This window comes from Molothrus aeneus, chromosome 2, assembly GCF_037042795.1.
Source record: "Molothrus aeneus isolate 106 chromosome 2, BPBGC_Maene_1.0, whole genome shotgun sequence".
NCBI classification, from domain to species: domain Eukaryota; kingdom Metazoa; phylum Chordata; class Aves; order Passeriformes; family Icteridae; genus Molothrus; species Molothrus aeneus.
The window spans coordinates 30,361,132-30,373,299 of NC_089647.1; the positions used below are offsets into that span (position 1 = coordinate 30,361,132).

The window sequence follows — 12,168 nt, forward strand, 5'->3', positions numbered from 1 at the left end:
TCAAGGTTTTATATAAGGTTTCAATTTTTATTTTTAAAATGGCTGAGCTGACCTGGCACATTAAACAAACCCAGCAGTACAGTACAGGAGTTATGCCAAGGCAGCATGGGGAGAAGTACATTACCCAGCAGATTTCAAAACTGCAACAGCTTCTGTATTTCCAGCTGGGACACGACACAAAGACATCTACCCACAGCAGAGAGCTGCAGTCAGAAGTCAGTAGGTGCAGAGCAAAAAGCCTTCTTTACAAACACGAGGCCAAAGTTGGGTGGCTGCTGACATGATCCCAAAGCAGAGCTGATCTCAAAAAGATGAGACACTGATGCTGCAAGGCAGGAGGGAACAAGCTACTTGTCATCCACAGAAGCCAGTGTTAAATTTGTTTCTGCTGTTTCACACATTCAGGAAATCTCTTCAGTTCCCTGGCACATCAAGGCCATCTCCTCCGTTCTAGCTCCACTTTTCCTTTTCAGCTGAATTTTGTCATTTTTTGTGAACCTCCTGGATTAGCTCCAGCTCTTAAGCACAAGCTGTGACTCAGAGCCATATTGCTGCTCCACTCTCCACTTCCAGCACCTTTTCCCTTCTCAGGCTCCTTTTTGCTCTCCTCCTTCAGAGACGCTGCACCCCTCAGCAGGCTGCTGTGGCACTCCCTGAATTTCCTCAGCAACTGTGTAATTGGAGTTTTAACCTTTGCTTCATCCCACCCTTTGGACCAACTCTGTCTCTTTCCCACCACTCACTGTAGGCTCCATTCTGGCAGCAAGTTTCTGTCCAGCTCCCATCTGCACTGCAGTTTGTTGCTGTTGGCCATTCCCTGTCAAACCTGGCAGCTGCTTCTCTAAGGTCCCACCTTTGCCACAGTGAGTTGTCTTTAGCAACAAACTATGGGATCCTACAGCATTCATTATACATATGCTCCATCCACTTGGGCTTATGACCCCAAAATACATTTACAGGCTCTCTATTACAGCTGAAATAAGAAGCCGTTAAAAAGTCTTAGTGTGTTATGGGGGAAAGACAAGCAGATAATCATTTCACCTTTAGCAATTTTTACACTGAAGGTGTTGTCATTCACCAGACAAATGGACTATGCTCTTAATTAGGAGTGGCCTTCAAACAAGTATTATTCTTAGAAACTGGTCAGAAGTAATTTTGCTGTCAGCCAAGAAGGGTGGGTTTATTCTAAGAAAGCAAGCACCTACTACAGACTATTGCAATCCTTTCTTGCACAGTACTCTGCTGCAAACGTGCCCTACTTACACTGACCTGCAGTGTTTTGAGACAGATGGATCAGGACACTAACAGACATCTCAGCTAAGCACAGACTTTTATACTGCTCACAATCCTGACCAGGCAACATTCTCAGCACTTTTCAAAACCAACCCCCTGAAAAGGGGCATCAAGTTGGCAACAAAACACTGCAGCAACTCCAGCTGCTTTGCAAAACAGTGGTGTCGATGTGGTGTCTACCCACCAAACCTCTTCTCAAGCCTTTGCCAGATTGTTTAAGTCAAGTAAGTGTCTCCATGGAAACCTCCTTTCTCAAGGAGCCTCCTTTGCCAGAGAAATCCCTGCACCCCTTTTGTTTAAAAGAGGAAGGCAGTTTGGTAGGAGCATAATGCCTGCCTAGAGAAGTGTCTGTAGCAAAAAATCAATCAGATTTATGCTCCTTAAAAACACATCCATTCAATGAAGACATTTCAGGGATGGCTAAAGGTGTGCTGCTGCTGCTGCAGCTAGTTCTGCTGTGCCCTCCACCCCTGTCCTGACTCTTCCCCCTCAGCCTCACAGAATATCCCGAGTTAGATCCACAAGGATCGCTGAGTCCAACTCCTGGTCCTGAGCAGGACAACTCCAAGAATCCCACCATGTGCCTGAGAGTGTCGTCCAGATAACCTGCCTTCTTCCCACATGGTCTCCATGACCCTCTCACACACAAACTCTTGGACACAAGTCAAATTGTTTGTTAAAAAAACCTTTAAAAAACCCTAATAGCTAAACTAATACAAAGAATCAATGCCCATTCTTGAAACATAGGAAAAGTCTTATTGAAGATACCAATTGATACTCAAATAAGACAACTCTCTGTGTTTAAGAAAAGAAGATGAGTTTTATCCTTTCCCTCCACCAAGACTGTAGGAATGAAATTATTTCTGGTATAAGATTGCTTGAGATCCCCCAAAAAGGAAATCAGCTTTCTGGAAGGACAGTCAAAACAACTGAATATTTCATGTTCTAATATGGAAGAGAGAACTTTAATATTAGCAGGCAAATTAATAATTAAGAGCTGTGATTAAAAATGGTTTCAACTCTAGAATAAGAGAAAGTTAGGGGGGAAAAAGGCACCAAGAAGCTGTCAAGTTCTAGTCACTTTCAAGTAACAGCAGGGACAAGACATTCTCCAAAAATAAGCCCTGGAGATTAAATTTTAAGTGAGAGAATCACTATTTAAGAGCCCTCTCTAGACAGGAGTGTGCTGCAGACAGGAAGGGCTCTTCAAGAGCTAGCAGAGGTGCTGATGCTGGGCGACTCACACATGAAAGGAGAGGGGAGGAAAGGATGCATTTCAGAACAACTAGAACAAAATAAACCCATTCTCTTAAGATTAGGCTAATTACCATTTTTTAAAAAAGACTTTGAAAGATTTTCTGAGAGCCTAAAACCCACGATGTGTCTGGTAACTAGAAACTAGGTCCAGGCACACTGTAGCAATCGCCTCTTTTTCCCACTCACCCAACATGAGTGGGGACAAAACAGCCTGGGACACGGTGACACACAAGCATGGGCACAGTCTTGCAGCTTTTCCCAGCAGAAAGAAAGACCTTTGGCAACACCCCTCTCCAGCAGCCAGCAGAAACCAGGCATGACTGAGTCCATGTGGAAGTCAACTAGACAGAAGCACGTTGTAAGATGAGGGATAAACAGTCACTGCTGATCCCTTTTCATTATGCAATAGAGGATCCAGAAGAGTAACTTAAAACACATAAAAATAACCTTTTCTATCTTTTTGGGGGAAGTTTAACAGAAATCTTGCTGCAGGAAAATAAACTCCTGTGGATGCTCACAGACAGGGCACATCTGCATTAAGGTTTTCATCTCAATGAGATGCAGAGAAGGGAGTGGGGAAGGGAATCAAAGAGAAGTCAAAGACATTAAACACATTGTGGATCAAATTGAACCCTGTGCTGCCTGAAAAATAGTCAATTGCCAAATCTGCCAGTCAAATGAGATTTTAGATCAAGAGAGATCTAGCCACTAATTCTATTCCTCCCACATATGCCATCCTGAGTCTTCCAGAGGGAATACAAAGTCCTTTTCAAAGGGAATTATTCAAGCATAGTGGCCTTCCATTCCACAATCTCCATCTAAGCTCCAAGCAGATGAGCTCATCAATAGATCATATCCCTTTCCAGGTTGGCAGCTCTGCTGTTTTGCCCAAGGAATTCATCCTTGGATACAAGCTTTGTGAGAGGAAACTTAACAATACTGGAGATGAAATATACACACACAAAGGGAGAGAGGCTGCAAACTGGGAGAACAGACTTCACCCCTCAGCCTTCTGTCAAACAGTGACTGCCCTGGAGCACAAAGGATAGAAGAAGGCCCCTCAGAAGCAAAAGAACTCACACAGTACGTACACCCAGTAAAGCTAGTGTAATAGCTGTCATGGACTGTGGGGCTAAACCAGAAAAATATATTTAATTAAAGCCCAGGTCCAGGGAGGAAAGGGCTGAGCCAGCAGCAGGTCTCAGCATGAAGGAATGAATTTCTGTCCAACAGAATGATGAGAGGTTACTCCAGAATAGGTTTAAACTCACCCCATATGTGACCAAAGCAGTACAGAGAAAGCAGCTCCCACAGTTACAATAAACTTTTGTATGGTTTTCACTATGTGTAAAGTAGCCCTTGGGAGCCACTTGCTATCCCAGGACTGTAGAAGAAGAGGTAAAAAACAAGGTTAAATTACTTCATCCAACACATCCAAATACCTGGTGACCATATAAGCAATGACAGACTTGTCTGGTGACAGTGAATTCTCCAGTTCTCCTCTATCCCAAAGTTAAGAAACGCAGCAGTCACTTTATTAAAAAATCAGTATACAGTTTAACATCAGCCCAGTGTTTACAACCAGTCCCTCTTCTAGTAGTTCCAGATTTCCTGTTGTTTGTTACAGACTATGGGCAACCCAAGGAATCAGTAGCATAAAGAAACCATCATTTCAAAAAATTTGTGTCCCCACATCTCCACAGAGAAAGCAGCATCCATCATCAGTTTGTTTTCCATTGGACTTGCTCTAAGAAAGAAGAGTTTTCAATATATTTTGCGGGCAAATCTTGTCTTTACAATAGTAACCACTCTGTTTGTTAATCACACAGGGCGGCATCTCTAAAAAGCCTCACAGCACTGATAAAACAACCCTAAAAGAGCTCTCTGTCATTTTCTTCCTGTGATTTATTTCCTAGAACAACAAAAATTATTTGAGATTTGTTTAACTAGTAGAGTTGCCACGGGGGGGGGGGGAGTAGGGGGCAGTTCACACCATTTGGCAAAGAGATCATCCATGAACTGAGTTCTTCAATGGCTGCAGGAAGCACACAGAGGCTTTGTCCATGCTTCCTCCAAGTATCCAGCAGTGCTGCAGGAGGGATGCACCTTCACCCCCTTGTTCCCCTCTCAGCTGACAGCTGTTCACAGTGCTGCTGCCTGCTTCCTTCCCTCCTTGAGTCATCCAAAGCACAGAGCAGCCTCCATGGTGTAACAGCAGCTTGGCAGAAGCAGGCAAAGTGCAGCCAGCAAAAGATTTAATTTAATAAGATAAACATGGTGTAAGGCTCCACATTATTTTTAAAAATAAACACCATAAGAAATATGAAAACGAACTGGCTTCACTACGTGTAGGTCAGGTTCAGATGCTCTCAGAAAGATCTTCTCACCCATATGAAATGTTCTTCCCCTCTTGTCCCCATCGCGGGGATGGAGGGACAGTTCACCATGTAAGATCAGCCGTGTCCTGTTGTGTGCCCTTCCACATACAGTGAATGATGCCTCTGCCACCCTCCAGGGCAAGTCAAGGTTTTAACAACACGCCTGTGAAGAAGGAGCAGAAGGGGAGAAGGGCAAGTAATTCAGTCTCTGAAATGAACATCTGAAAGTCTTGACATGATGACTGTGTTGACTTCACCACTCTAATGGTTGTTCTTGGCTGCCTCTTTAGCTGCAACAATCAGAGGAGTGAGACTGGATAGAGGCTTTGCAATTTTCAAGAACTGGTGCTAGGACAAAACAAAAGGAAAATGGTTAGATTTTTCAGAATATGCCCCAGAAGTGGCTATTCCAAGCATTTTCACCTAAACCCATATGAAATCTAAGAACCTACTCTAGTCTCTGAATACATCAATCCAGAAGCTCTGGATTCTACGACAAAATTTTGGGGATTGCCTGAAGTGATGAAGAGATTTGCACCCAACACATGCTAAATTATCCAATGTTTGCATATTTTCAAGATCGAGCAAAACTCAGCAAATTCCCCTGGGGAACTATAAAGTTACAAAATCTATAGTGAAAGTGTGAAAGAAGGTGTACCAAAATCAGCCCATGGGTTTCAGACACAAGGGACAGGGCTCCATGCAGGAATCACCTCTCATTTCCCTGTTCCCTGTTGCCACAGGTCTGGAGAAAGCATTGCCTTGGCCTTCTACCAGATATCACAAATTTGCAAAGCAGCTGAAATTTGGGAGAGCAGCACAGAGCTTGCAACACAGCACCATTCAGTCTCCTATATAGGTGCTCTTCTTTAAATAAAACAATATTGATTATCAAAACAGCTCTCAAGTGAGAGTGAAGGGCAAGTCCACAAGCTGTTCTGAAAACAAAAAGCAACAATAATCCACAAGACTTTTGAGCATCAGAAGGAATCAATCATCCAAGGCAACATGCTTCAGAGATGGAAAAAAATAAAAAGTAAAAATTCCGTGGCCACAAGGCAGTTAATAACAGGCTGAAGTGTTACAGTCAGAATGTTCTCCTGCTCTGAGGAACAGAACATAACTTCTTTCTGATATTTTAGGACTGAAAAGTCCAGAAGAAAAAATGATCTTTCAGCTACTACCATATTGTCAGACGTTTATGCTTCATTATAGTTACAGAAGAGAGCAACACATCCAAGCCACTACACAAATTAGTAGAGAGAAAGGAAAACAAAATGGAAACTGTCTGATACTTAAGGTCTGAGTGTTCCCAATGACAGATCTATTTTATAAAGACTTACATATTTTACCCTCATGGCAAATTTGACAGAAAGAATGCACAGAACACTCCCATCCATGTTGATAAAAATCCTGGCAGCTTGGTCCTCAACTTTCACTGTGAGTTCAGACTGACACCAGGTTTTCAGTGAAATATCTGATTATGGGGTGGTGAGGCACTGGCACAGGTTGCCCAGAGAAGCTGTGGATACCCCATCCCTGAAACTGTACAAGACCAGGTGGGATGGGGCTTTGAGCAGCCTGGTCTAGTGGGAGGTGTCCCTGCCCATGGCTGGGGAAGTGGAACCGGAGGATCTTTAAGGTTCCTTCCAATCCAAGCCATTCTATAATTAAGATTTCTCACAAGATTTGTTCCATCATCTCTCTAAGGAGTAATATCAGGCAAAATGTGGTAAAAGTGAACTGCTCTAGTTAACTGAAGCCATGAATATTTCAAAGAGCTTAGTGATCCCTCCTCCCAAAAGGAGACAGCCAGAATATCTGATAGCTAGAAGCCTTCTTGCTGTCCAAATTGGAACAAGCATGACAAGACAACACACACAGATGTCATGGCCAGCCACATGAAGAAACCATGGGAATTGAGGGGCTCAGCATCTGGCAGGCCTGGGACACAGCTATTGTTTGAGTTTGGACACAGAACACGCTGCACAGCTGCTGCCAGTAGCCAGTACTGGAAAGGGAGCAGTCTGTTATCACTTTATTATGGATTTTTCTTTGAGGGCTGTGGTTTTCAGTTGCCTTTTTCCCCTGAGAGGCTACCTTACCTTTGTGCTTTCAGTATTAAAGACCTCAAACAAGATCTCACCCCTAAGCCTGGCCTCACTCAGGATTCTGTGATTATATTGTTCCAGTCTTGTTCCCCATCACATACCTGTAGCAGCTCTTTTGCAGAGCCTCTCTTTTCCACGTCCATTTCAAGACAGCGATTTAAGAAGTCTCGGAATATGGGTGAAAGCTTTTCTGGATTCTGCAGTTCTGGAGTCCCGTTAGTAGCAATAAGATACAGGGCCTGAGACAAAAACAAGCACCCAGGAAACAGGAGGTTATGAAGATTAGATTCCATCTCTGGATTAGAGACACCCATTTCTCCTCTCCCTCCCCACAGTTCAATAGGGTGGAAAAAACCCCACCTTATCAGGGTCACTAACCAATGCCAACATTTCAGCAAACAGAATAGCTGTGCCAGCCCTATTTTTTTGTGGATGAGATCCAATCCTTTATTGTTTTACCCTTGTAATCTGGGTTGGGATCCTGCAGCCCTCAAGAGATTACAAGGACAAAACCAACATTCCAAACCCTGTTTACATAGGGAAGTTAACTGGCACGACTCTATCACTACTCCTGTAATGATTATATCCTCATGGGAAGGTAACCCTGACTAAATAGATTTTTTTCTGCTGGTACTCTGCCTGAGTGCACAAGGCCTAAAATATCAACATTATAAAGATGCAGCTGGCTCCTCACAAAGGATGTCCAGCAGACCTTGGGCATCTTTCCTGCAGGAAAAAAGCAGTTTTGCTACTGCTTGGGGACAAAGCATTCACGTACATCCTCCTCTGAGAATCAAGAGACTCAAAATTCATCTATTTCAGGATTTCATGTGAGAAACTTCCTGGATTAATTTTCAAAAGAAACAGAAATCTGTCAGAGACTTGTTAATATACAGGCTTTTTGAGGACATCACTCAACACATCCCATGGGAGCAGTCTGGTAGCCTGGGAATTGGCATAAATTGAGTTAAATGAAGCCAAAGTATTGTTACTTTAACTCAGCACTGTTTTATTCCTTATAGTCTTCTTGGCTGCTACACTTCTGTCCCAAAAATCCCCTCCAATGCAAGAGATGGGAAAAAAAAGTTAAACAGAATTTTTCTAGATCCCTCCAACCCGTGTAACCAGTGAAAAAGCCACAAACCTGGCTTATATTAAGAGCAGTGATGTCCCTACATGCTGACAGCATATCTCCTTTTGTTAATAATTAAACAAAGGAAAGACATCAGGAGGCTTAAGCCCTGTCTAAAGGCTTATTACACTTTGAATTTCACTTGGAGCATGCAAGGAGGAAAAATTTGCCCGTAGGAAAAAGCTCCTACTAGAATAGAACTGAATAGAATCACAGAAACATAGAATGCTTTTGGTTAAAAGATCACCTAGTTCCAATACCTCTGCCATGGGCAGGAAACCTTCCACTACACCAGGTTTCTTAGAGGAGAATTCTCTCATTCCCAGGGTAGAAAGTTTCAAGACATGACGGCGTTGTTGCCTTAAGGTAGAACTTCTGCCTCTATAAGCATCCCAGAAAGTGGGTAATTATGAGTGTGCATGATCTAACTCATAGAAGAACCCACACCTCTGCTACCCAGAGCAAACCATGGCGTTTTAGTAAGACTATCTCAGTTTTCTCACTATGACATGTAAGGAGGCCACAGGATCATTTGAGTTAGACAGGGTAGGAGGTGATGAAACCACACCAGAGGATTCACATGAGCTCAGCTCCACCAGCAGCTTAGTGAAGACCTGAGGAGAAAAGCACTCTCTTACTCTCAGAGGGTTCTCATTGAGGTAGGGGGGCTCTCCTTCGATCATCTCGATGGCCATGATCCCCAAAGACCAGATATCCACCTTGGGTCCATAAGCTTTCCGCGTCACCACTTCCGGGGCCATCCAGTACGGCGTGCCCACCATGGTGCTGCGCTTGCTTTGCTCAGGAGTGATCTGGGCACAGAAGCCAAAGTCAGCTGCAAAATTAAAACAGGGTGGAGGGAAAAGACATAGGAATCAGCGAGTTTCCCCAAAAACAACCCTTACAGACACCAGAGCTACAGTACGCTTCACCCTGCTGCACGGTCTGGTGTGCTGTTGCTCCAGCTGTGACAGGAGGAGAGGTTTTGTGCCTAACACAGAGGATGGTGTTTAGAGCTAAGTTTCTAAACCTGGTTCTCTGAGGCCATGAGGATTCTAGAGCTGCTGATTTGTCTGTGTGAAAGATGGGGATGAGGAAATAACCACACACAGAAGTTAAGACACTCACCTGTGTTGCAACATTACACAGATGTTATACACTATGTAATATATGGTCTAAAGACCCTTCCTGGGTATGTGAAAACAGGAATTAATGCAAGACTGAACTAGATACACCCTCCCAACCATAGGCTGCACTGTCTGGTGATATTTTCAGTCCGTGGGTATTACTTCCCCTGTAGACATATCATCCCTCAAGAAGCATTTATTTTATAGAGCAAAGAGTTTCACAATAAATTTAAAGTACCGAAATTTATTTTGATTATTTTCTTTGAACAGAGACAAAGATGGAGGGCATTCATACAAAGATTGCTGCGCCCTATGCTTTATTTGTACTTGGCTCACCAAAAGAAAATTAAATCTGTTCTTGTGAGCCCAGCAGAATCAACACAGCAAGATGCACTGCCCATCCTGACCCCCTGTGGCATCACAGGTCTAATTTTAGGGAGAATTATGAAAATTAAACTGATTCCTAGCTGAGTTTTCATCAAGGGTAAATACCAGGAAAGGACATATGGTTCATAAACAGGGCAAATTTCCAGCAGAGCCAACAAGCAGCTCAGATCCAGAAGGTTACTGCATCATATCCACAGGGATTTCTCTAACTTTAAACTACAGCCTGGCACCAGCACACTGTGCTTAAAGAAGCTATTCCATAAGAGTAGAGCACTTTGGCCCCCGTCAGTTATTCATTGCTAATGCTCCTGAGACCTGGCTCTATCAAAGTTCAGCTTTAGTTTAAAAAGCAATTATGTGCAAAAAAACCCCACCTTACTCAGCATATCTGCACTCTGTGAATTTTGAGTCATATCTGCTGTTGCTGCCGACAAAAATAGATTTATTTATGCCTGTTGGGTGCTAGCCAACAGAACTGAGAGGAAGAAAAAGGGAGCACCATTCTGTTAAAGCTAGAGGTGGAAGATAATAATTCACTGGTTTCCAGGGTTATTTCTGCATGGACAGAGCACAAAGCTACCTTAGCATCCGACAGGCAGAACAGTCCCAAGATTTTCATTACTAGCAATACCACAAGGAGGGAACAACATTTAGGCTCCAGTCTGGGTTGGCATTTTAAGATTAAATGATTTCTAGTTACACAGTTTTCAATTCTCCCTCCACTTCCCCGGGCCCTTGAGTACCTGCAGTATTTTCCAGACTGAAGAGGTTGTTCATAAATACAGACTTCTAGCCTTACACCTTCCAGCCCAGCTTTCTGGACTGGAGTAGCATTAAAATACTGTTATTTTAGTTCACATAAACAGGTGGCCCAAAGATAAGCGAAGCCCGAGCCTCACTTCAAGTCTGGTATCAGTTCACAAGGATTTGTGTTTGCCAATCTCCATTAAAACAAATGCCACAGAAATATCTACAGTAGCGTTTCTACAGCCTGTTCCTCATGACAGCATCAAGCACCTCAAAAACCCATCTCCCTAAAATGCCTGGCCCAGAGCAGATAACTGGCACGGGTTGATAAATCATCAGCAGTAATGTTCCCTGCATACTTAGTTTGACAGAGCCATCCATTCCCAGCAGGATGTTGTCACTCTTGATGTCCCTGTGAATAACTTGGTTTGAATGGAGGAATTCCAGGGCCTGGAGACACTGAAAAATAATTGAGATATTCTTACTGTGCATGAAATGATTCACCAGTCACAATTAGCCAACTGAAGGACTCAAACAGACTGTGCATTTTTGGTAAGTAAGTGTTAGGACCTTTCATATATTCAGTATGTGCAGGGCCACAGAGAGATGTCACACTGGGATCAGCAAGTCCTAGGAGGACAAGTTAGTCCCAAAAGATTTGAAGAACAGACAAAACCAAGAGGATCCCACCCCCATTTCCCACTCTAGTTCCTGTCACTGGGGTGAAACATGAGGCTTGCACTAGCATTGTATGCTGCATCCTCACAGGTGAAATCCACCCACTGAAAGGATGACTGTCACGTTACAGAAGCTGGAAGCCTTTCCATGGAGTCAGTGAGAGGTTGTGGGAAGTCCATGTCCCATTCCCAAGCAGAGGTCCCTCCGAGTGCTGCCTCACCTCCCGGCACACGGCGGCGATTTGTCCCTCGTCCATGCAGGTCTCCGTCACGACGTCGGTCAGGGAGCCTCCTGCCAAGTACTCCATCACCACCCAGAGCTCTTCTCCTACAAGGTAACTGAAGAGCCCAAGCCAGATTTTAAAATCAGAATGCACAGGGCTGTAAAGCTCTCTCACAAGTGAAATAAAAACAAGAGTTGCTATTAATGGTATTGGGGAACCACATACTCCTGGTACTTTCTGTACATGGGAGCATCTGATCATAACCTGAATGACCAAAGAGAAGGGTGAGTGCAGAATGATGAGGAGAGATGTAGTGGGAGAGCTGGCTATAAGTTTCCTGCCCATAAAAGCAAGGCTGAGTATTTCTGCCATGGAAAGGATGCAGACCTGACTTTAATCACTGCTCCTGCTGCTGGGAGAGAAGGCAAAGAGCTACTACTCAAGGATGGGGCCCAAGCATGCAACCCCAATATCTGGCACACAGCAGTGGCTCTTGCACTGGAAGAGGTGGCTGAGGCATCCTGCTGTCCTAAGCAACTGACTGCTTTGCCTCAGCCCAGGGACAGTTCTGGGTAACTCAAAAGATACTTACCCACAACCAATCACTTCAGAGCACTTCATTTTTAAGCATCGTGCAATTGAAAATCATCTCAATCTTTTCCACATTATCAAACTAGTTTGTGGCTTGGTCTGAAAATTTCAGAACCATTCACAAAGGCAAAAGAGTACACCTTATTGGACAAAACAGCAGTTCTAAAGACTTAAAAAAGGAAACCCCCAAAAGGTAGGTCTTTTCTGAAAAAGGAAGATGGGGAGGAGACAGCTGAGATGAGAG

At 43.7% G+C, this 12,168-nt stretch overlaps 1 protein-coding gene across 3 annotated transcripts in view; it reads right to left on the bottom strand.

Annotated features, from left to right (window-relative positions):
• Positions 1-12,168, bottom strand: part of PAK1 (p21 (RAC1) activated kinase 1) — a 76,971-nt gene continuing 64,803 nt past the window's right edge. For all 3 annotated transcript variants that reach the window (XM_066572296.1, XM_066572294.1, XM_066572295.1), the window contains 5 exons: positions 11,331-11,448; positions 10,792-10,891; positions 8,810-9,006; positions 7,141-7,278; positions 1-5,276 (listed from right to left, as the gene is read on the bottom strand). In XM_066572296.1, coding sequence (XP_066428393.1) covers positions 5,190-5,276; positions 7,141-7,278; positions 8,810-9,006; positions 10,792-10,891; positions 11,331-11,448 — 640 coding nt within the window. In that variant the 3' untranslated portion in view covers positions 1-5,189. The remainder of the gene's footprint in view (positions 5,277-7,140; positions 7,279-8,809; positions 9,007-10,791; positions 10,892-11,330; positions 11,449-12,168) is intronic.